Source organism: Ochlerotatus camptorhynchus, unplaced genomic scaffold (assembly GCF_037179485.1).
Source record: "Ochlerotatus camptorhynchus isolate MF236.1 unplaced genomic scaffold, CSIRO-AGI_Acam_v1.1 ptg000014l, whole genome shotgun sequence".
In the NCBI taxonomy this organism is placed as follows: domain Eukaryota; kingdom Metazoa; phylum Arthropoda; class Insecta; order Diptera; family Culicidae; genus Ochlerotatus; species Ochlerotatus camptorhynchus.
In genome coordinates this window covers 4,572,161-4,597,292 of record NW_027040506.1, presented here as the reverse complement: position 1 = coordinate 4,597,292, position 25,132 = coordinate 4,572,161, and the positions used below count along the sequence as shown (strand labels likewise).

General features: G+C 40.1%; 2 protein-coding genes across 2 annotated transcripts; one reads left to right on the top strand and one right to left on the bottom strand.

Moving 5' to 3' along the window:
• Positions 1-266: 266 nt before the first annotated feature.
• Positions 267-10,349, top strand: gudu (Armadillo repeat-containing protein gudu). The gene is made up of 5 exons (XM_065222243.1): positions 267-1,044; positions 4,720-5,068; positions 9,099-9,605; positions 9,662-10,057; positions 10,134-10,349. The coding sequence occupies exons 1-5, from the start codon at positions 392-394 to the stop codon at positions 10,269-10,271; spliced, it is 2,043 nt and encodes a 680-aa protein (XP_065078315.1). The 5' UTR covers positions 267-391; the 3' UTR covers positions 10,272-10,349.
• A 2,526-nt stretch (positions 10,350-12,875) lies between these two features.
• Positions 12,876-14,735, bottom strand: LOC135701213 (uncharacterized). Its single transcript, XM_065221980.1, has one exon. The coding sequence runs from the start codon at positions 14,733-14,735 to the stop codon at positions 12,876-12,878; it is 1,860 nt and encodes a 619-aa protein (XP_065078052.1).
• Between the last annotated feature and the right edge of the window lie 10,397 nt (positions 14,736-25,132).

The window sequence follows — 25,132 nt, the reverse complement described above, 5'->3', positions numbered from 1 at the left end:
TGCGGGACCATTTCACCCTAATGAGGGTTGTTTAAAGGATCTGCTAGTCCGTCAACCGGTCCAAAATCCGACCACACTGTTTCGAAGCATGCGCAAATGGAGGTACATGCCACAAGCCGCCCGCATGAATCGCCAAATTCGAACCACGCGCCATGACAACCGTTACGTGTTGCACACGTGAATCAACGCCGCTCTGATGGTTGATTGATTGCAAACTTGTCAATCAACAGCTGGTTGTTTTGGTCGGCGAACAAACCCCTAGCAACCGCCTTGGCGCTATCGACCAAACTCGATTTGCGAAAAGTTTTGCCCCGAAAACTGCTTCGCATCGTCAGAAATTCCTGCACAGTGCAACAACACGGATCGGTTTGATTCTTGGTGGTAATCCGAAATGTCGACGGTGCGCCGTAACGTGGGACGTGGTGGCAAAAGTGTCCGTGGAAAAAGTGGTAAAATTACCACTCCGAAGGGTTCCTCTGTCGCCGGCAGCGTTGCTGGACCACCGAAGGAGAAAATTCCGCCGAAGCAGGACAGCGAAGAATCGGAATCGACGGATGCCGTTTCGTCCTCGGACGAGGAGGAACGCTGGAAGGAGTCCAAGCATACCAATGACGTTCCGTCGGAGTACTGGCACATCCAGAAGCTGGTCAAGTACATGAAGGCGGGCAACCAGACGGCCACGATTGTGGCACTGTGTTGCCTCAAGGACCACGACCTGACGACGCAGATGAACCAACGGGCGATCCAGGACTGCGGCGGACTGGAAGTGCTTGTCAATCTACTCGAGAGCAACGATCTCAAGTGTCGACTGGGAGCACTGACGGTCCTGTCGGAGATCTCGTCCAACTTGGACATCCGCCGATCGATAGTTGACCTAGGAGGTATTCCGCTGTTAGTGCAGATACTGTCGGAACCCGGACGGGACCTGAAGGTAATGGCAGCCGAAACGCTGGGCAACGTGGCCAAGGTGCGGCTGGCGCGGAAGCTGGTCCGCAAATGCGACGGAGTGCCACGGTTGGTCGACCTGCTGGATGTTAATATCAGGTGGGTGGATGGTTTTTGCTCTATCGTTGTTTTTTTTTTCATCGCTCTATTTGGCTGTTTGGAATATTTCCTTCATCGCATAAAAGGCACTTATACCCTTGGAACGTTTGAAAAATGTCAGTTTATCTGAAGGTTGAAATGTTGCGTCTTTGGCTGGAAATGGATTTTTATTTGGCCTTTTTTTTCGGAATTTAATGAGGTAACGTATTTTATAGTTTTAAAACTTTTAAAGAGATGAACTAGCCTTAGGCAAAAATCTCTCTAATAAAGAAAAAAAAAAAAAAAAAGAAAGTTTTAAAACTTGCCCTAATTATTAATTCAACTACCTGAATTGCGTCTTCACGTTTTCATGGCTGTTCACAACTCGAAGTCGGTAATATTGGAAAAGCTACTGAAAATTTAAAGCTATACGCATGACCCAGATAGACATTATATTTCTCTACAACTTTATCTCAGACGTCATTTTGATCAGAAGTGACGTTTTCTTGCAACAATGTATTGATAAATGACAAAAAGGCCAATTTGAAAAAAAATGCAAGATCCAAAATGGCTGATTTTTTGCCAAAATGGGAATGATTGCCACACAGCCAAAAATAAATTTTAATGTTACATCCAAGAGGATGCACTTCAGTCATGTCGAAAATCTCATGTAATTTTTATGGCCACAAAAATAAACAAATGCAGTAAAAGCAGCATAATGTCAGTTCATGCACTGTATTAATAATAATTTTGTCGTTTTTGGCAAGTAATATTACACAATATTTTCGACACGATTGAAGTGCATCCACTTTGATGTGATATCAAAATTATGTTTTTGCTGTGCATAACAAACAATTGTGCAAAGTTTTATGCAAATCGGAGAAGGTCATGTTATCCGATTCGTCTTTTGGCGTGGAACTACTCATATGTACACCCCCGACCATAAGATTGGGGTCACCCCCAAAAAAACATTGTAATGTGTTATTACCATTACATGTTATTAACGCCCAATTTTCGACTCTTTAGGTCATTTGAAAGGTATTGAATGGAATTTTCTTCGTAGGTAAATGGCTCAATATAATGTTCGAATTGTGTATGATAAAAGTTCATTTAAAGTTACAACATTTTTCAAATTTTACTCTAAATAATCATGACTAATTTGTTCAGAATTGGGTTGGCAAAATTTTGAAATTAAAATACTAGTAGAACAATTATTATATTCCCAACAGGACACTTTTGCGAACATTTAGATCAATTTATAAAATTTTTAATTCATGAGAATATTTATTCAAGCCACCGAACAAAAGTTTAGGCCCTGGGCTTTGGTAAAACCTCGAGTTTAATTAGGCTACCAGGTCCCAGGACGGATCTGGATCATTACCACATTGGGAAGATGCACACTAATGTTGCCATATCAGTGTTGATGCTTACCAAAAGTGCATATGAACCCGCTTTTAAAAGTATAATCATAGAAAAACAGACGTAACTCTTTGAAAAAGTTTTTCTTGAAAACATAGTATCTCAAAATATAGGACCTCAGTAACGGCATCTCTCGGGCTTCTCACGGAAAACAAGTTTATATTGCATAAATATTACAGAATGTATAGAAACGTCAAAGTGATCCGATGCCAGAACTGTGGCGAGTAGTTCGCGGAACTGCTGATATTCAAATCAACCGTTAAGTGTAAAGATACACAATGAAGAGTTACGTCTGTTTGTCTGTGGTATAAAAACAGATTAATCATTACCGTACATTATTTTTTTGCTAACTGATTTTGATTTTTTTTTTTTTACCAGGAATGCTGGATTTAATCACTGTAAAAATCATCTGTTTGATAACGGATCCTTTATTGAATTTGATTTATTTCTATGGGTATGTACGTTTGGAAAGTATCAGCACAAAGATTCTGCACACGGTCTTGTGAGCAGAAAGTGATTTTTTGAATCTATTTATACAGTCAATTTAATCTTTTAAGGATTTTTCCTAAATGTTGGGATACAAGGGTTTAAAAATCATGGATTTTATTTTTGTATTCGGTGTTTTGAATCTAGGAGAGCACGCTAAGAGACGTATCGTCTGTTTGAAGTAACTTAAATTTGATTTAAAGCAGTACAGACCTCTCAGTAATGAATTCAGGTATAATTAAATAGCTTATTCAAATTCAACATTATATCTAGCTTACACATTTCATATCATTTGGTAGCATCGTAGGCAACTCAATTAAAAAAACATCCAACCACCTACCTCAATCTAATCATTATCCCTTCCCATGGCGATCATGTAGCCTGAATGTGACGAGTCAGCTATCTATCGGCTTTGGATTGACTTGTGCTCTTAATGCCCCATCATGCGCTGCAAAATGAATAAATGAAAATGAAAGTCACCGATCAAAAGTTTAGTGTCACCACACAGTATGGCGTTTCACTGATGTATTTTAAGGTGATATGTTACTTTAAAAAAATATATGTTAAGCTGCTTATCACATATCTAAAGTTGTGCGGAAAATAGCAAAGATATGATTAGAAAACATTTTCAGGATCTGTTTAGAGGGTGAACCCAAACTTTTGATCGATGACTTGAATACATATTTTCATGATTCAAATATTTTTAAATTTTTCCATCAAACTTTCTCAACTGGGCCGTTGAGTATTGAATAAGGGTTGCACCACCACTTTAGTTTCAAAATTTGGCTTATACCCCGTTCACATTACAACCTATATCACGTAATATAGGCTGTCTTGCAATGAGCACTCATACATAGGATTTCCAGTGAAAACTAGATGTATGAGTGCTCATTGCAAGACAGCGTATATCACGTGATATACGCTGTAATGTGAACGGGGTATTACCTATTCACGCTTATCCAGTGTAAATATTGAAACATTTTGTGACTTTAGATTTAGTATAAAACATCTGAGAAAAATAATTAGCGGCACCGGTGGTGTAGTGGCAAGCGTGATTGCCTCTCACTCCAAAAGTCCTGGGTTCAATCCCAGTCGGCGCCTGATCTGAGGCATAAAATCTCTGATCACGCCTTCCTTTGGAAGGGAAGTAAAGCCTTTGGTCCCCGGTCCATGAATTGATGGGTCGATAGGTAAGGTCCAGGTGTGAGGACTGCCTCCCTAGCAGGTTCCAGTAGCATTGATGCTCAGTATGGAAAACAAGATCGACGGAAAAAAAATCAAGGAAAAAATATCTGAAAATTAAATTGCGCCATTTGTGTAAGAAATAATTTTTATTCAATACCTTTCAAAAGACCTAAGGAGAACGAAAATTTGACGTAAAATGACAGAGATAGGGAAAATGTATGTAATGTCGGCCTAAGTGTCCCTAATTTGGGCCCATAAATAAATTCTGGAATCGACTAAATTTTCAATAGCAACCAAAAATATCCATTAATACCGTCCCAATGACACGTTCATCTAGATACAATTGATAAATAGCAGATTTTTAGCGATGGGCCCAATCTTAGATCCATAGGCCAACATTAGAGCCATTTCCCCTATGAACAAAACACACTTGCATGTTTTTTTGGAGGCAACCCCAAACTTATGATCGGGAGTGTAGGTGCGCATGCGAGATAAACTGATGTTAATGTTTACAATCACACATCATGACACTCTTAGTGTATTGGTGACCTAGCGTTGCGAAAAAAAGCCTATCCAGTTTGATCATCTCTCCTGTTCTTTCCACAGCATACTCCGGTCCCAGCGCGATCAGCTGAGCGAGGACGAGCGCGAGATGTTGGACATGGCCCGGGCTGGGGCGCGTGCTCTCTGGTCCCTGTCCGAGTCCCGACACAACAAGGAACTCATGTGCAAGGGTGGCATCGTCCCTCTGATGGGCAGACTGCTGAAGAGCGTCCACATCGACATCGTGGTTCCGACTATGGGTACCATACAGCAGTGCGCCTCGCAGGCCAACTATCAGCTAGCTATCACCACCGAGGGAATGATTTTTGACATCGTGTCGCACCTGACCTCGGACAACCTGGACTTGAAGCGGCAGTGCAGCTCTGCGATCTTCAAGTGCGCGAGCGATAAGGTAAGTCGGGTGGTTTACAGGTACAAATGCCCATTAGACTGATGCAAAATTTGACATTTTAGCTCCACAGTGCTCAAGCGGCTCCAAATCGGGTCCAGATTAGCCTCCCATGGTTTGAACAGATTTGGTAAGAAACTGACTGGGCACAACCAATTTGAAGTTTATATGAGAATTTCTATGGGGAAACCAAACTATTTTTTCGTAGTCTTCTATTCTTCTTCCATATAGCACCGTTAAAAAATTCTATAGTTATTTTTATGCAAAAATTTCACAGCTACAACTTTTCGGAATAATGTTTTTCAGCCAATTGTTTAAGATGACATGATCAAGCAACTGTTTTGTGGGCAACACTGTATTCTTTAGTGTGACATAGTATGTCTTAGCTCAATTCTACGTGCCAGAAACACCAATGTTGCCTGCTGACCAGTTGATAGAGCATAATCACAAGACAATAGTGACTTTAATCATTAATAACTTTTCATCCTTACATGTTATGGAAAAATGGTCTGCAACAAAGTTGTAGCTATGAAAATTTACTACAATTGCAGTAATCAAGTTTTAGATCAGAGTAATAGAGTGAATTATTAAATAGATACGTACACAAAATTTGGCTTTCCCATAGTAATTTCGATATAAACTTTAAATGGTTTGTGCCAAGTCAGTTTCTTGCTAAATGATTTTAAATTTTGGAAGGCTAATCAGGAACCAAATAGGAACCGTTTGAACACTGTGGAGCGAAAATTTCAAATTTTGCATCAGTCTAATGCCCATTTATATGTTCAAATAAGGGTTTGCGTTTAGATTTCTCTATATTCCGCAGAGTGAGTCAAAATTTGTAGTTTTTGAACTTAATGTCTCGAGCATAATTTTGATAGGGTACATGTACTAAATATTGGCCATACATTTCACTATGGTGTAAGGCCATGGTTTTGAAATTTCACCAATTTTCTCCTCTGGAATACACCATTTACAGTAGTGGCCTTTAAATTAGCACAATAGGTTGATTTTCATACAAACTATACACTTAGAAATTCAGCTACTTTGAGACTAAATCTCCACTAAAATGACAAGATCTGATCATTCAAACAAGGTTGTACATGTTTTGAAATTATTTTCAAATTCAATAACCTTTATAATGAAGGTCCCTCCCCTTGGCTAGTTTTTTGCACCTTTTTGTTGGTGGGCGGGCTTAATTTCATGCTTTTTAGTGGAGTGTTGGAGACGGTAGGTTTATGGCCGGCGTTGTTGGCTCATGCCGCGATAGAATGGTGCCATGGGCAGGCAATGGGGATTACTAAGCTTCCCCTCTCTGATAATCCACTGCATGATAGAACCAAAGATCTAGTCTAGCAGTGATAGTATTACACTTGTTACTCCTTTTAGCCGCGTCGTAGTACGCTTACGTATAGGCACTGACAGTGGGTGCGATACTGGGGGGTTTTGCCGCAAATAATTTTTTTTACGCAGATAGATTTATTTGGGTTTGCAAGGGAATTTTAGGGGTTTGAAAAATTTATTAAAGTACCCAACAGTGCTCCTTCTACTTGCGTGACAAGCTTTCATTGTTGTTTTCATTGAGGTATTACTCAGGGAACAATGTTAAACACCATTTTTGTACATGGCATTGTAACTAATCTTATATGTGCTTCATTTTGATTTGAGATAAGTGTTTGAACTATGACTCGGGATTTCCACTGTGGTGTGGTTCAATTGTGACATACCCATATGTATTTTTGTGGTGCCACATAGTGGAAACGTGAGAGCATAATTGGAACATTTACCCTATACAATATACAATTTAAAATTAGCTTGGAAACTATCTTCAAAGTGAAGCATTTTAGTCACTTGAAGGTGTCACCTGGGACGAACAAACATATAATTAATATATGTTAAAGCCAGAAGTACTTGAAACACGTTAAATTTTAGTTTAAAAGCATGGGTTATGATTGTGTAGGTAGATTAGAGATTTCAGTTATTTATTGAATAAGACTAAATAAACATCAAATGAACTTCAATTAGAGAATTCAGAAAGTTAATTAACATAAGAGATAGGACGCGGGGGGTCCGCTTAGGGAGGCAACTAGCCTTTAGAGTTGTATAATAAATCTTTCTATTTAGTATATTTGTTAATTACAGGCAATGTCAAAAGCAGTCATATCTTCAATCAGGCGCTTACGAATAAGTGAAGTTTTAGGAAAGGTGTGTTAAATATGTTGATAGGATTGAAATAAGAATTAGGATTGTTGTGCTTTAGTTTTCGATAAGGTGTGATGGGTCAACTAAACCCTTTTGAGCAAATTTACAAAAAATCAAATTGATTGAGTGATCTATTGAAAGACATTGCGTTGCGTTAGAAAACAGTATTCTTCTCTAACGAAAATTGACAAGTCATACATCTAACATAGTAGTAGTAGCAGTGACGTATAATCAAATCACAATTTCTGTCAATAGTGCTGGAGGGGCCGGCAGGGCTGAATATGGATCAAAACTAACATAACTCTTAACACTAAAATGATCCCGGAACTAACACTCATCCATTGCACTTTTAGTTATATATTAGTTTTATTTTCCAACTAATTTATCTATGCTTCTTTCTATTGTTTGGATCAAGTACAACTAATACTAATCTACCTTTATGTATGATTTAATCCATTTTAACCCATTATCTTGGCGAATCATATGGAGCTGGAACTCAAAGAAATAACGTGATTTCAATGGACTAAGGAGAAGGACTAGAATTACTCCGAACAGGATACCAAACAAATTCAGGACCAATCCAAATCAGACCATACACCAACAAGGCATCGGGGCGTTATATACTCGGAGAGGTATTTGATAAATAATCAAAAAGTGGTGAGGTAAAATCAGAGTAGAGCCAAGGATCATGAGAGATAATTGTCAATAATTCATTAATTAGTAGAAATCTCGATAACTTTTTCAAAGGGACGTGTCGGCTTTTGTGGGCAGTACATTGGATCGTCAATTTGGCGTAGCTGGTGGCTCGCCTACGCGTTGGCGATCGGGTGCATTGTTTGCTGGAGCTGATACGTCTCTTTGAAAAAGTAGTCGAGAAATAACCATATTATCTTATAATTGATATTGCTATATTTAAAATAAGGGTTTAACGAGTTTAAAAACAGATAGGGAAGGACAATATACACAAGTTGACACAATACACAAGACAAGTTGGGGTTAATACACAAGACAAAATGACAAAATAAGTGACGACAGAAGACAAGACTGGGACAAAAATCAACCTTAAAAAAAAACAAGAATGCGCAATCAAAACGCTATCAAAACTATTTGGATCAACAAAAAAACAACAGGGACCAAACAGGCACCATAGCCTATTTAGGAACGTCTGTGTGTTGATTTAAATAGAGGCTCATAGAAGCAAAATTTATCAATAAAAGGGGTCCAGTATAGAGTTTAAGCAAGTGCTGCCACTGTGATCACTACAAAAAAATAACCTTTAAAATGAAGGTCAAAGTTTTACCGAACGTTCAGATGTTATGATTTCGGTAAAATTTACCCAACACGAAAACAAAATCATAGTATGTAGCCAACTCTGACATGTTGCAACTATGTTTTGTTATGATCAATCAAGCTGAAATTTTGAAACAGAACTAAAAATAATGAAGTAATGAAATTGGGTTTATCATATCAAAACATAGTTGCAACATGCCAAAGTTGGCTAGTTTGTATGAAAATCGGCCTAAATATTGTGCTAATTTAAGGGCCACCACTGTACATGCCCAGGAGTTCATCATTTGGCAGTTCCGGACTATGGACTCTTAAAAATAGACAAAAAATTGTGGCACAAGTTTGTTGAAAAATTACAAAGACGCCATTTTGAAAAATTTACAAAATCTAAAATAACTATTTTTTTGCAAAAAAAAACTGTGAATTACTGCCCACGACAAACAATTCTGCAAAATTTCATGAAATCGCAGAAGATCGAGTTGTTCCGATTCGTCATTTGGCGTTCCGATTTTTGGATTCTCCCCCTTCCCCCCCTCTCTCATTGCAGACAGCGAGCGATATGGTACGTGAGTCGGGAGGCTTAGAACCGTTGGTCGGTATTGCCCGGGACAAATCCGTGCGGGACAACAAGCCTTTGTTGGCGGCAGCTACGGGTGCACTGTGGAAGTGTGCGGCTAGTGAAGCGAATGTGAAAAAGCTTGATCAACTGAAGACAGTTCAGGTTCTGGTACAACTACTCAACGACGAGAGCGAAGATGTACTTACTAATGCCGTTGGGGCTATCTCGGAGTGCGTCAAGTATCAAAACAACCGCGAAACGCTACGCATGTGCGGTGGCATACCACTATTGGTCAATTTGCTCAATATGACTCACGCACCGCTCCTGGAGAATATCGCCAAAACGCTGAAGGAGTGCGCCACAGACCCGGAGAGTATGACCATCATGGAAGATCTGGATGCGATCCGTTTGATTTGGTCTCTACTGAAGAACTCCAATCCGAAAGTGCAAGCCTACGCTGCATGGGCACTTTGTCCGTGCATCGAAAATGCAAAGGTATGTGCAGTACAAGATTTTACCTGGTGTTCTAATGTTAGTCCCATTGTTTGTAGGATTCCGGAGAGCTGGTGCGTAGCTTCGTTGGTGCTTTGGAACTGGTCGTCGGACTGCTCAGCTCTCGGGATAACTTTGTCTTGTCGGCGGTTTGTGCCGCCATTGCCACCATAGCCAAGGATAGGGAAAACCTGTCGGTCCTGTCGGATCACAAGGTCATTCCCATGTTGGCCCATCTCGTGTACACGACGGACGATCTGCTGAGGGAAAATTTGGCCGCAGCTATAGCAAGCTGTGCACCGTATGCTTCGAACACCCAGGAGTTGGGTCGCCTTCGAACCGTGACGCCCATAGTCGGCTACATGGTCAGCAACAATCCGCGAGTTCATCGGACGACGGCAATGGCACTGCAGAAGCTCTCGGAAGACCCTCAGAATTGTATCACGATGCATCAGGTGGGTTTGGGAAGAGCTTTTCCCGTAATTGGTTGACTAATATTTGTGTTTCTTTTTCTGTTTCGTATGTGTCAAGAGCGGCGTGGTTCCATTTCTGTTGGAAACTGTCGGCTCTAAAGATCGTGAACTACAGGAGGCTTCCGCTGGTTGTCTGCAAAATATTAGGAAATTGGCTCTCCGGGCAGAGGAGCTAGAATTCCGTGGCGAGTACTAGCGAAATAGTTTACGGTCTAGGATGATTTCAATTCTCATTTAGGTTTGATAAGATACGGAATCTAGTCGATGTTTTATGGACTGTTCCACTAAATTTTGGATTTGATTGTTTATTGCATTGAAAATTTGTGTAGAGAATAAACTCAATTGTTTGAATGATCTTTGGGGGCTATCCATATACCACGTGGACAGTTTAGGTTCAAGGAGGTTGATGTTTGTTTACATAGGGGGAGGGGGATCTAAAATCTCTTGAAAACTGACCACATGGTTTGCGAATAGCCCCTTACGTTTATAAAAAAAAAATAGTGACATGACACCACCTTTCAACAAAATCAATATATCTTAAAAGCTTAATTCTAGCTTTTCGTTTACAAATTTAGAATCAAGTTTCGTTGGCCTTGACCTTTTCAAGCCGATCGAAAATTGAAATAAGTTCGATATTGCTCATCACAGACTTATTGGTCGGTGTTAAGTCAGATGGGACTAATTATTATTTATTTATTTCGAGAAAAAAATGAATTTAAAGTTTGTTTAGCAGCATTGCGTCTTATGAATAGGGTAACCCGTTTTTCCGTTGTCCCTTGCTTACATTTACCAAATATACCAAACAGGCTTGTATTGCTCATTACAACTAAAATGTTATTTTTCGTAATTATGAAACTATGAGATACTATAATGATATTTTTAATTTGTAAGAAGCAAGAAGAGGTGGAAAAGTTTGTGTATGACATATAAAATTTGTCAATTTTGCTATCAGAAGGTCACAACTAGTGTTTTTATAATCGCTGAATGCTCGTCACATTGCTCATCGTTACAGCTAATCTCTATTGTGACCCTCTGAAAGCTAAATTAACAGGTTTTATGTGTCATACTCACACTTTATCTTCTCTTCTTGCATCTTGTAAATAACAATTATCATTAAAATATCTCATAACATCATAAATCCGAAAAAAAAAGTATTTAAGCTGTAATGAGCATTTGCCAGCTTGATGTCAAACAGCATTTTCTGGCAAAATAGCGAAGATTTGCATGAAGCCTTGCGTAATTGTTTAAAATGGGTGATGTTTCACATTTTTACTATAATTCGGTCATTTTATATCATGTTTTATTTTCAAAATGGCATCCTTAAAATTTTCAAAAAATTAAATCACGGAAATGGCATTTCTGATTGAAATGACGTCTGACCAAAGTTGAAGAGAAAAATAATGTCTTTCTTCATTTTTATTTTAAAACATTTTTAACATTTTACTTTAAGTAAAAAATTGAAACTAAATTAAAACCCCAAATATCTCAATATATAGGTTAAATGGCTCTAATGTTAACCTATGCTTGATCCCATCGCTAAAAATCTGTTATTTATCAATCTTATCTAGATGAACGCGTCATTGGGACGGTACTAATGGATATTTTTGGCGCTATTAAAAATTTACTCGATTGCAAAATTTATGTTTGAGCCAAAATTAGGGGCATTTAGGCCGACATTACATCCAATTCACCTGCTTACCCGATTTAAAAAGAAAAAAGTGAAAAAGAGCTTATGAAATATCTAAAACCATGAACTCTTGAAATCTTGCAAAATTCGTATAACATGAACTGTTGGTAAAATGATGGGCAACGGGTTGACTCACCAGGAAATTTTGCGGGACGGGCTTCGGGTTTATATGTACCGGGACGGGTTTCTCTTCTTCTCTATTCCTTACAGGTGATGTAAAAGCGATTAGCTTCCACGGGCAGCGGCAGCGGCAACAGCAGAATATACAGGCGAAACGAAGTTTAGGATAGGCTCCTCCAGTTGCAGCAGGTTGGTGCCCTCCAATAGGGGAGACTCACTTGCCTTTCTTCCAATCAGCAACGGAATCACACACGACTGGAAACTAACGCGCGACGGGTAAGAATCGGGGAAAAACTCGGGAAAAACGCACTTTTCGGGAATAGCAAAGAAAAACAACTTTCACTTTCAATTGCTTCCTACGTTGTTGACGATGATTGACGTATCGAACTTGAAAACGTCTGCCTCAGGTTCCCAACTGATGCCGAGTGTTTTGATGGTCTCTTCGGGGCTGAACTTGATGGAAGATTGAGTGCCGAGAAGCTCTGGAGGAAGACCATCCAATACCTGCAGCGAATTCGAGCACCACTTCCGCAAAAGAAAACCACCCTTCTGCAGAAGCTGCATCAACTCCGTGCGCAATTGGATTGCTCAATCGATTGTGTTGTCACCGGTAATGAAGTCGTCCACGTACACATTCTTCCTCAGTGCCTTACTTGCCTTCGGATATTGACTTCCATGATCTTCAGCTAACTGCAACAGAGTTCTCGTGGCTAGAAACGGAGACGGCGCGAGTCCATACGTAACGGTGCACAGCTCATAAGCTTGAACGGTTCCGCTGCTACTGGGTGGCCACAGAATCTTCTGCAATGGCCGATCTGTATGGTGCATCAATACCTGCCGGTACATCTTCTCCGCATCCGCCACTACTGCGATCTTGATCATCCGAAAACGAAGATGAATGTCCAGAATGTCGTCCTGAACAACTGGCCCAACTAGCAGCGCATCGTTGAGAGAATGTCCGGTGCTAGTTTTCGCTGAGCCATCGAACACAACTCAAACCTTGGTCGTCGTGCTCGATTGTTTCACCACGGGATGGTGCGGGAGGTAGCAATTGGTTGATCCATTATTATCGTCATGGGGATCGAGAACCATATGGCCGAGACTGATATATTCTTCCATGAACGCGTAATACTGAGCCTTCATTTCATCATCCTTTTGCAGCCTCTTGTCCAACCACTGTAGACGCCGCATTGCCATGGCTCTAGATTCCCCAATCATCTGGTCACATTGGGGATGTTTGGGTATCCGAACGATATATCGTCCGGTAGGATCTCGGGAAACTGTCTGCTGATAGAAATCCTCGCAATTCTGCTCGTCTACGGAGTAATTTGAGCCGCTTACTTCCTCGATCTGCCAAAATCGCTGCAGCAGTTCATCAACCGGTACAACTGTCGCCACATGACAAGTTGCTATTGGCTGATGGTAATTACCGCTGGACTCATCGATCTTTCCAGAGGCAATCCACCCAAACACGGTTTCGACGAATAGGAGACTTGGGAGGCGGAACCGTCCATTCCGCAAAAAGGAAAAGAAGTGAGCAGCTCCAATGATCATGTCCACCCTACGAGGTGTGCCAAAGTCGGGATCCGCCAGTGGAAGATCGTTGGAAAGCTTCAGTTCAGATGCGTTGAACGGTACGGATGGAGTGTCGCTGGTCACTTTCCGCAATACCAGGAAATCAATCACCTCACGAAAGTCGGACACACGTGATCGAACCTCGGCAGATACTTCATGCTTGGCGTTCGTAACGGTCCCATCTACGCCAGCGATCGGCACGTTAACAGACCTACGGTTAAGGTGAAGTTGCTGACAAAGACGCTCGCTAATCGCATTCGGTTGGGATCCAGTATCCAACAAGACACGGGCGATGTGCTCTTGACCGTACGCATCTACTACCAGCAAGACTACGGTGGTCAGGAGAACACTGGTTGATTGAGCCACTGCCATCGAGGACGGGGGTTCGTTTACGGGAACAGCGGAAACGGCGGCAAGCATAGTGGAAGAACCTGGATTGGCAAGTTCAGATACTGAATTTTCATTGGTGGTTGGCAAGTTGAGCTCGTATGGCCCCGGATGGATCATCGAATGATGTCGCTTCGAGCAATGCTTGCATGAATACTTCGAGCGACAGTTGCGGGCAAAGTGATCACTACGGACGCAGTTGCTGCAAAGTTTCTTGTCCGTAACCACCTTCATACGACCTTTCGAGTCCAGACCGTTGAAAACGGAGCAATCGAAAATGGAATGTTTCTGCCTCTCACAAGCAGGGCACATCGGGAACGATTTTGCTGCAATTTCAGTTGCTGCATTTGCGCTGAATCGGGGCTGGTTTGATTTCTTCGGAGCTGAAGGATGATTAACGGACTTGGGATTAACATGCTGCGGTCGGTTGATAGAAATCGTCTCAAGTACGCGCGCTCGCTTCTGCAGAAACTCGACCATTTTGGAGTACGTAGGGTGTTCCTCCGTTGCGATCGATTCTTCCCATGCTGTAAGCGAAGCGTCGTCCAACTTGTCCTCGAGCAACTCGATGAGGATTGAACTAAACTGCTCGACTGGCTCACCAAGTTGTTCCAGAACTATGGTGTGGCGCTGAAACTCGTCCACAATTCGATGAAGCGCTTCCACGGTGTTACTCTGGATCTTCGGGTACTTGAGCAGGGCTCGGATGTGTTTTTTTTTTCGGAGAATGGCCTTGTTCGAGTAACGATTGATTAACGTCTCCCACGCGACAGCGTAATTACTTGCCGTTATCGTTATCGACTGGATCAAGTTGGCTGCCTCTCCCTTCAGGGCAGCCCGGAGGTAATGGAACTTCTGCACCTGCGATATCTCCGTGGACGAATGTATCATCGACAGAAACGTATCGTGAAATGTCAGCCAGTTGTTGAAATCGCCATCGAACTCTGGCAGCGATATCGTCGGCAGCTTTATATTGGCGAGGGTGGTTGGAGCAGCAGGTGCGGTAGATGGACCAGCAACAGCAGGAATGGCGGCAACTTCGTGGCTAGGCCTGCCTTCACACGGAAATAAACTTCTTCTACCTTTGCTCTCAGCTCCAAGTTGTTTTCCAAAGATTCTTCGGAGTCATCCAGATCTTCACATTCTTCCTGCAGGGTCTCGAATACGTCCCACACCTTCTCCAGACGATCCAATCCATGGGAAACTTCATGCTGATGCTGCTCGGGAACGTAGTCGGTGAGAAACTGATCTAATCGATTGATCCGTTCGATGGCATTCCTTCTTCTAGCCTCCTTCATCTTGATCCGTTTTTCGTCAGACATCTCGTAAACACGGCACAAGCAATAAGGCTAAAATGGTCAAAAATAGACCCAAGAAGCACCGCGATGATGGACGTAGAGGAGAGGTACTCACCTTGTACCTCTTAGAATGAGGCCTTTTGTTTTCAAAATCACGATCCGGGAACATTTTTTCCAGTGGGTACGAGCTGATTTGGGCCACTCTAATGCGGGCACAATAGCGTCGAAGTGAGGTTCCACTGACGACTTCACGCGGTCGGGAAAGGGACACCAGTATCCTGGTCACGGCACCATATTTTTTTTTCCAGAGATTGAAATTCTCGCTCAACTGCAAAATAATCTACGCATCACTCAAGCTGTTATTTGCAGAACTGAGCACCGGCAGTATTTTCATCTCTCATTATTTAACGATTATTCATTATCCTCTCCCATCTAAACCGTAAAAAAAAAACGCTCTCTCAAAATCGCCTCCCTTTGGACAACGAAAATATTTGCTGATGTCCGAGCAGGAGTGTAAAAAATAAGCGTTTGAGTCGAATGTGATATGGGAAATGGCTCTAATGTTGGTCTATGCATCTAAGATTGGGCCCATCGCTTAAAATCTGCTATTTATCAATTTTATCTAGCTGGACGCGTACATATGACATATGAGTTGAAAAAGTAATTAGAACTGTCAGAAATGGCTTTTGACTTCAATTTAGATGGGCTACAGTCCAACTAACGACTCCTTCATTTTATTTTATTTTGATCCTATGTTGGCCAACCAATGTGAGGCTAAGTGAATTGACATTAAACCATGTCAAACTCCGTCATCCAGTTAAACAGTAGGCGAACAAAAAAGCCTAAAAATTCACACCGCCTCACCTGTTAACAGCGATGCCATTTTGCCTGATTTTTGTACAAGAAAAAAGAAAGGACAACCATGTTTATTTTGATATCGGTAGGTAATTTAACCAGTTTGTAGCATCAAAAATAGTTTCAAAAATTAACTATTTTTTGAGCTAACTAATTTGTTTCAGAACCTTACGGTATCAAAATATACAAGAGGATCCCATCTATTTTCGTGTTCCAAAATCCGAAAATGTGGAATCACTGGCTGTTAATAAAGGGAAATGGATGTAATGTCATCATAAATGCCCCTAATTTGGGCCCATACATAAATTCAACAATCGGCTAAATTTTCAATATCCATTAGTACCGTCCCATTAGCCGGAGGCGGCGGGTTCGATTCCCGGTCCGGTCGAGGGAATCTTTCGGGTTGGAAATTTTCTCGACTTCCCTGGGCATAGAGTATCATTGTGCTTGCCACACAATATACAAATTCATGCATTGGTATTGGCATCGAAAGCTCTCAATTAATAACTGTGGAAGTGCATTTAGAACACTAAGTTGAGAGCACGCAATAAGCTAATATGCGCTAAGCAATAAGCTTGAAATGCGAATAAGAAGAAGAAGTAGTACCGTCCCATTGACGCGCTCATCTAGATAAAGTTGATTTAGTTAGCAGACATTAGAGCCATTTCCACTATCTTAAAAGTCTGAAAGAAATTTAAATTATAACCTATTTTTTCATGATTTTTCTATGACTGAGATTCGAAATTTCAAAATCCAAATGTTGTTTTAGTTCCAATCTCGAAGATTTTTTTCTCTCCAACTGAACCGAGGTAAGTTTTTCAAGATCTTTGATTACGATATTATTTTGAAGTCGAAAAGATTGAAAGCTGGTCGGAGCTGAATTTTTTAATTATTTGGTATTTTTCTGCATTGAAAAACATTTGGTCGATTTTGTTTAATGTTCGACTAGGTGCAACAAAGAAAAAATGTTAAAATTATCAATTCATTTTTTTTTTTAATATTCACGTACTAGGATGAGTACTTAAGGGGGTTGATCTTGATAAGTTCTTTAGTGGGAATGACACTGATGAAGACTGCACATTGTAGTCGAAATACGTATCTGTCGTGGATACCAAAATTAATAAAGTAGAATTAAATGAAAGATAACCTTTTTGCTGTTTTATTTAAGCATTCCGCTAACAACCCAATTTCTTTATCTAACAAGAAAATTTTCTTAAGTTTGAGATCCTTAAAAACCTTATGAGATTGTTTAGAAATAAATATAATTAAATTTAGTGTTTCACCATTAAAATAAAAGCAAGCCTCGCCATAATTGGTTATATTATTTGACGAAATTGAAATTTATCCTACAGGAAGATCAAATAACAAATAGCCTTGACGCCTTTTGATTGAATAGCAGTTTAAGAGTTTCTAGTTAACCGTAGTTTAACAAAACAAAGTAATGCCACAGGCCCCACCTAGGTCCTCTTCAGTCAAATTTTCTAGCTACGTCAATGCAAACATATCTCTCCCTTCAGATTCTCATGCATTTTCACGCACTCATACTCCCAACGCAAAACATATTATTCCAGGTTAAAAATCGTCAAAATCGCTCAAACGTCAATTGATAGCATACTTATGCATGTTGTGTTAGTTTTTCATCCAGTGATGCAAAAACAACAGTAGATAATTACAATGAATATCGCCAAAATATAGAGCAATGAATTTTTGAACCTGAAAACTCATCGGTGATTTTTGCGCTAGTGAATTTTGCAGGGACAAAACTCCGAACACTGTGAATAACCATGGGTTTGCGAACGGCAGACTCACCAGCACATGAATCAGCACAAGTTTTCACTAGATAAATCAGCTCAACCAACTAGCACGAATTTCAGTTGCTCCTGAAATCTTATGCTGACTACTTTTTAGTACAGTTTTAGAACACTAGCACACCAGGACAAGTGTAAACACGCCATATGCCCGGTTTACATTAGTGCTGGTTCATTACCCTAGCAACACACATGTTCTATAACAGTTTATGTAACCTTTGCATGGCTGGATTTGGTTGTAAAGAAGTTTACTCATACTTACTACATAATTATATGAATTGGTGTTACTTGGGTAGTGCAGATGAGCTACTTGCTAGCAAACATGGACATCAGCATTTTGTTAACAGTTGTCTGCAACTGGTTCCTGATGAATTCTGATGAATGTGGGCGTTTTGCGTTAAGCAACTGATTGTTATTGGCAACCCTGTTTTAGGTGCTCCTGAATTTGCAAGCTGACTATCATTTTGGGTTTTCAGTATGATTGGAATGCTTGCATTGTGTCAAAACTACTTCATACTGATTGTTATTTTCGTAATAGGGTGTTTACATCTGTGTTCGTGTGCTTGTGCTAGTGGGATTAGGGTGGTCCTCAAATGATTGTCGAAGATTAATTAAGTTCCTATTTTTTGAAAATAATGACGCACGCTCTGCAAAAAGTTGAAGCTGAGATTATTTCAAGCAGGCTTCCGGAAATCTCACGCGTACACAAATGCGACAGCGAGCTGTGAGACGGAGCGTCGCATGACTCTCAAATCCATGGTGTGCTACATTAATTGTACAAAAGAGAGACCAGAACGATGCGCGCGACAAGCTACACGCTCTCAACAAATTCGAGCGTTTCAATTTTTTTTTTGTCTCATCGCATTGCTCTCTCAATGCGACGCATGTATTCAGTCACATGCGACTGTTTCATTGAAACATCTCAATGCGCTCTCTCAGGGCGCCATCGCCGTGCGCTGTTTCGCATGCCTTGACTCTCGCGGTCCCATCATATGTGATGTCGGGTGACGAGAGAAGGCACAGAAGGCTTGTGTGCCCTTTTCACATGTGGCTTTTGAAATGGGGTGAAGTTTTTAGATGGTTCCAGAAATATCTTCTAGTAAAGATTCAAGCAGGCTCAACACATGGTTCCAGAGATATACTGGAAACACCGTAAGATCACCATTCATGCTCCTAGGAAGACGCAATTGCTTGTCGAAAGGATTCTAAAGGAAGGTAAAGGAAGACTACGTGAGCGGTGGATGGCAACCTTACGGTAGTTGGGATACCGTTAGCATGTTAGCACCCCAAATAATTCCGGAATAAATATCTCTGGAGCTATTTGTCCTTCAACAAGTCCTTATGCGGAAATCTTCTAAAATACTTTTTTTTTAAGCCTCTGAAGCTTTCAGCCCATTTGGCGGAAAAATAAACAAGCTATTGCGCATTTGCACCAAATTAGACTGCCGCGCTAAAAAAATCCCTCAGAATACTTTTACTCAGACCAGTAAAAAAATAAATGGACGATTTTGAATGTAAATAAAAACAAAAAAATGAGTTAATGATATCATAAGATCAAGAATTCCCTCAGCTACATTTCACTTTTTCAGCCAGATTTGAAAAATTAGAGTAGCAAGCGAAAACGGTCGAAAGATTTGTCCCATTACATAAGACACAACATTGAACAGCCAACTTTTAATTCATTTTTCTCGAAATCAAAAAAAAATGTCACAGTTCGGTCTGACTTGACCGATCATATCAACACGCTAGTAATGATGTAACTCTGAAGATTAATATTTGTATTTTGTCTGGCTTGAGTGAACAATATTTTATGGGATTATTTTCAACGCAGAAGTGTACTTTGCTGCAAAAACGTTGGTGGTGACTTCTCATGACATACACACAAATCTACACTTAAAAATTAACCAAGTTTAACATGCTGTAAATTTGTTCTGTTATGATCAATTGAGCTGAAATTTTGACTAAAAACTTGCTTATCCATTGACCTTTTTCCGATCAGCGATGCACAAATTTTAATTTTGTTGTCACCTTCCAGCAGGTGCTTCAAAATATTAGGTATTTCTTACACGTGAAATTCAACATATTTGTAGTTTTGCGTCAAAATTTCAGCTCAATTGATCATAACAGAATACATTTACAACATGTTAAACTTGGCTAGTTTGTATAAAAATACCTTTGTCCGATCAACTTTGCACCGCAGTGTACGTTGGTACAAAATGCTGGATTAAGGTTAATGTAATAAATTTAGGAAAAAGTTGTGTCATATCTGTATTACGGAACTTGTATTGCTTCAGGAATTGTATTGAACACCTGTCAATGAACAAAACTTACTACGGCAGCATCTGAATTCTTCAGATGTGTTAGTGCTCACAGGATAGTTCATACCAGCCATCATGATGCTGAATTGAAAAGATCAATTTGCGTCAACAGATTTCCAAAAAGTCCTAGTGTTAGTACCGTGGACCCTCGGTGAAATTGAAAAGAAAGCATATTAACGAGCAAATAAACCACAACTTGATTGTACATTTCGCTGACCAAAGCCACATCTCTTCCTTCGTTCGTTATGGATGGGCTATTTTTCAAGTTTATGCTTTAGTCAACGAAAATTGCCGCTAGAAAAACTTTGTTGGTCATAGACATCTGACACCTCTTCTACAGGTTCGATAAGAGTGTAGTAGCTACGTCGCTTTCCATCGTTTTCAAAACAAAACAACACTTTTCCCACATCAAGAACACGAGTTGGTCTTCCAGTATAGTTTGTTATTTCAATGTCGTATTGAGACGTCGCTTAGCGACGTCTCATTGAGAAAAGCGCATGAGCTTCGCCACGCGATGTCGCATGATACTCGTTCTCATGAAACGCATACATCCGGAAATGTGCTGTGCTTACAAAACAGTGCGACACACAGACTTTATGAGAATGTGAGATGCGACAAAACTGAAGAGAGAGAAACAGAGTGCTACAAATCTCTTGCGCATGAGACTGCTATGATTATGAGACTATTCGTATTGCGTCTCGCATACGGTAGCGCGCGCACTGGAAGCCTGATTTCAAGTTACTTTGCTGATGGAACGTTTTTTCCATCTCATATCTTTCTTATTTTGCAGCAATTTTGCAGAATTGACTTAGGTGAGCCTGAAAATTCCAGTTTTTTGCTCTAACTTTTTTTTAAATTTAAAGTCATCTTGAGATGATTTGTAGAGCTTGTTGAAGTCACTCCGGTGGCAAAAACGTCATCCAGGATCATTTTGCTTGAAGCCACAGTTGTTGGTTCTTTGGCTCGATTATCTGCCAATCTAAGACAGCTGATGTTAACATTGAGAAATTATGCTCCGTCCGCATAGATGTTTGATTTGTTACGCGGCAAAATAATCGTGATAAATGTTCAACAAGCGCGTTCTTGTAGGAATTAAATATTTATTATATTATTTTTAAATTAGACAAGCTAACCATGAAAAGTTTAAGTTTCAATAATGACTATTCACGTAATATTTTTTTAACACATACGTGTCGTCAATGCACATATAAACATAACATAAAAACTGTAGGGTACAGTGCTGACACCACCAATGGTGGTGGCTTCAGCAACCATCCTTCTTGGCAGAGGATAGAGTCGGTGTATAATGAGTCACGCCAAGAGAAAAACAGTTGAACTCGCATCACGGTTTTCGAAAGATTCCCATTCTTTTAACTTGGCAACAGAGGACTTCTACATCAACTTCAAATGACTTCTATCGAGAAAAAATAATAGCGGCTGCAGTAAATCATTAAATCAGTGATTTTGTCACATTATCTTAACAAAAAATAGTAGAAATTCTCATTACTGATCATAACCAAACATATCCCATGACAATTGAATGCTCACTGCGTGTTTACTATCATTTCTTCGATTATATTTTATATTTTATTGCAATACCTTTCGTGGACCTTTCATAGCATCGTAATGTTTGTTTACTTTGTACGATAGGTAGCTGGTTTGACAGTTCGATAGGTGGACTTGGCTTCACTCTTGGCGTGACTCATTACACACCAACTCTAGCAGAGGAATGGTTGAAGTACACATTTTTATCAAGAAAAGTAAATTGATATCTCCTATAATTTATGATTTAACGAAGCAAAAGTCATAATGCCTTTGTCTTAAGTTTTAGAGGATTGATGTCCTGTGCGAACTTTGCTTTTATATGTTTTGGATTTTTTTAGATTATGGTGGTTTTCAAATTGTTTATATAGAAAAACTGCTTATTTAACTTTTGAAAATAAAGATGCATGTTTTTCAGTAAAGTTGTAGCTGAAATGATTTCATGCTACTTTGCTGAAGAAACATCTTAACGTTTCGTTTTAGGGGAACTTTTTCTTAATTGACTTTGGGAGTTTTTAAAATTTGAGAGCTATTTGAGAAATAAGATCGTTAAGAGATAGAAAAAATGTTTCTTCAGCAAACTAGATTAAAATGATCGCAACTACAACTTTACGAAAAAACATGCGACTTTATTATAAAAAAAAAGTTTTTTTTTATTTCAATACCTTGAGCATTTCAAAAACGGTCCAATAAAGGATTTTTTTATGCTGTAAGAGTTCAAGGAAGACACTTAACCTCCAAAACTTAATATAAAAGCACTGTGATTTTGTCTTACTGAATTCCCATCCTGGATCACTGTGCAGCAAAACTATAATTACCTCATTTTGTATAAATGTTGCTACTTAGTCCACTTTGACTGACTTCCGACCAATTTTAAGTAAAAAAAATGACATTTTGAACAATTTTAGAATCATATTGTTATACCGATGGCTTCTTTATGAACAGTTCTACTTGATAAGCCATGTACGCAAGTGTGCATATCGGGTCAATTCGACAGTGAGCATGCCTAAGGGCGTAAACGCGATGATCGATTCACTTCGTCGATTTTCTCTTTTGTTAATAACTTACTAGATTTAACGTTTCTCGTTGTTTCGCTTAGCTGAACCAATGCAAAGAGAAAATCGATGAAGAGAATCGATCATCCCGTCTACGCCCTTATGCATGCTCACTGTTGAATTTAATTTTATATTAATCACCCAACAGGGACTGTTCATTAACTACGTAGACAGTTTTTTTTTTTTGGATTCTCGAACCCCCCCCCCCCTCCGTAGACAATAGTCCGTAAAAAAAAAATTTTAATTTGTATGGGCCGTGGATAGTTGTCAACCCTTCCCCCTAAACTTTCTACGTAGTTTGTGAACAGCCACACAAGCTTATATTAGTACCAACATACTGCGAAGCCGCAAAGAATCTACATTCAAACATAATATTGCATCGCATCCAAATACAAACTCTTCCATCGTGTGTGAACATGTGCCACACCAAACCGTCAGACGGGGAACACCCGTATGACTAAGTCTCCGGGAGAGTAGTTGATGGAATGATGCCTATGCATTGCAGTCAGTAGCAATTGCACATTCATTGCAAATAGTTGTATTCAAACGAACCGTCATGGCGCTAAGTGACATCTTTGGAGTTTTGGAAGCAAATCAAATGGAGCTAGCTGAGGACCTAATGCGGCACGAATGGAACCAATCGGACCCGGCCAATGTGTTTTACCGAATCATTCGCAGTGGAGAAGTGCCGGTACTTGCATTGCTACAATCGCTCAAGCTATGTACCGAGAGGGATGTGTTTTTGCGCTGTTCGAATGCTCTGCACGAGTTGGTTATCAAACAGGTATCCATCGCCGATGACATGTACATGTATCTGTTGCGTCTGTTTGCCTCGTTCGGGTTGCGTCGTTTTTGCGGAAATCTGAATGCCAAGCAAGTGAATATCGTCGGGCGAAAGTGGACGGATTCGATTGATCTGGCGGTTGGGTGGATTGATGAACTGCGGAAGCGAGAGCAGTGGTTTGATTTCTTGAGTGTAGACAACGAGGTCGTGTTTCGTATTCGCATGATTCATAACGAATTGTTCTTCATCAAGGATCACAAGGCATTGAAGGAACTACCACTGAAAGAGACAATCTTCTGCTTGGCTATTTTCGTGACAAGCACAAACAATTGCCCGGGAGATTTTCTATACAAGACGATAATAAATCAACGAAATTTGAAGCAGTTCTTGTGTGCCGTTTCAGAGGATTTGAAGAACGTTAAGAAGAATAAAAAATGCACATCAAAAAGACATGTGTTGAAGAAATTAATTAAAACCTACCGCAAACTAAAGCAAATTCGATCGGTTATGAAACTTGTTCAGAACGTTCCGGTCAAGTTGGATGAGTTTACAGAGCAGGATTTCAAACGTTCGAAAGCTTCAACGACGATGGCTGCCTTCAAAAGGTTCGTGCAAATTTTCGGAGAAGCCACAAAAAATACTCTTGATTCGCCAAACTTCCCAAAGAAGCTAAACAAAATTTTGAAAAACTGTTTTCAAGACTCACTGTGGCTCAATTCTAAGTTCAGAGATCTTTCCAGCCATGGATATCCCCTGTCCAACTTGTATACGCGTGAATTTGACCAAATGTTCTACTATCGACATATGAAGCAGTACATGATGGTGATTGCGATATCAAGTTTGATTTTTAGTGTTTACATTTTCCACGACTGTACCCAGAACTTGTTTGGATTGATGAGACGAGCAACAACGATCGAGGAGCTTCGTGCACTGGTGCGTTATGCTGGAAGCCATAAAATGCACATCAACCAAAAATTTGCTCTCAGCGCTATTTTCCGCTACTTGGAGTACTACAAGTATGTACTGGATCTGAATACCCACTCAAATCCAGATCTGATCAAAGGTTCCTATGAAAGCTACTTTCAAAAGCTAGAGGCGGTGCAAGAACTAAACAAAGCTCACAAAGAGGCGGAAAGGCACATGCATATGATACAAATTGCAGCTTTTGCAAACGCCTCTATTCGATCAATCCATGTCATGCTTGATTCAAAACTGCAAACCTATAGCAGCAAGGATTTATTCGAGAAGATTGCTTCCAAATGGCTAACCAACGAATCGATGGAATCGATAGACTTTTTCACTGAAACTGCGATTCATATGCAAAGCTACATCCATCAACGGATCGAGCTTGATCACACATATTCCGATCAATGGATATGCCAGGAGGAAACGTGCAAGATCTTTACCAACTTCATTGCCGAATCCACGGACGGTAACGAAACGCTGGAAAAATTAAAGTCTCAGTTGCATGATAATCTCACCGGTGGCTATTACCAGAACATCTTCGGTCTCGACAGTAAAGCTCAAGCAATCACAAAGTCGCTCAAAGAACACTTCACGGGGCCAAAAGAGTCCGCTGAGTTCAAAGATCGGAACCGGGACTTCAAATTGATCCTGGCAAGAATTCG

Coding starts and splice junctions, on each gene's coding strand:
- gudu (XM_065222243.1), top strand. CDS start 392: ATGTCGACGGTGCGCCGTAACGTGGGACGTGGTGGCAAAAGTGTCCGT. Junction 1,045..4,719: donor CTGCTGGATGTTAATATCAG/GTGGGTGGATGG, acceptor TTCTTTCCACAG/CATACTCCGGTCCCAGCGCG. Junction 5,069..9,098: donor TCAAGTGCGCGAGCGATAAG/GTAAGTCGGGTG, acceptor CTCTCATTGCAG/ACAGCGAGCGATATGGTACG.
- LOC135701213 (XM_065221980.1), bottom strand. CDS start 14,735: ATGATACATTCGTCCACGGAGATATCGCAGGTGCAGAAGTTCCATTAC.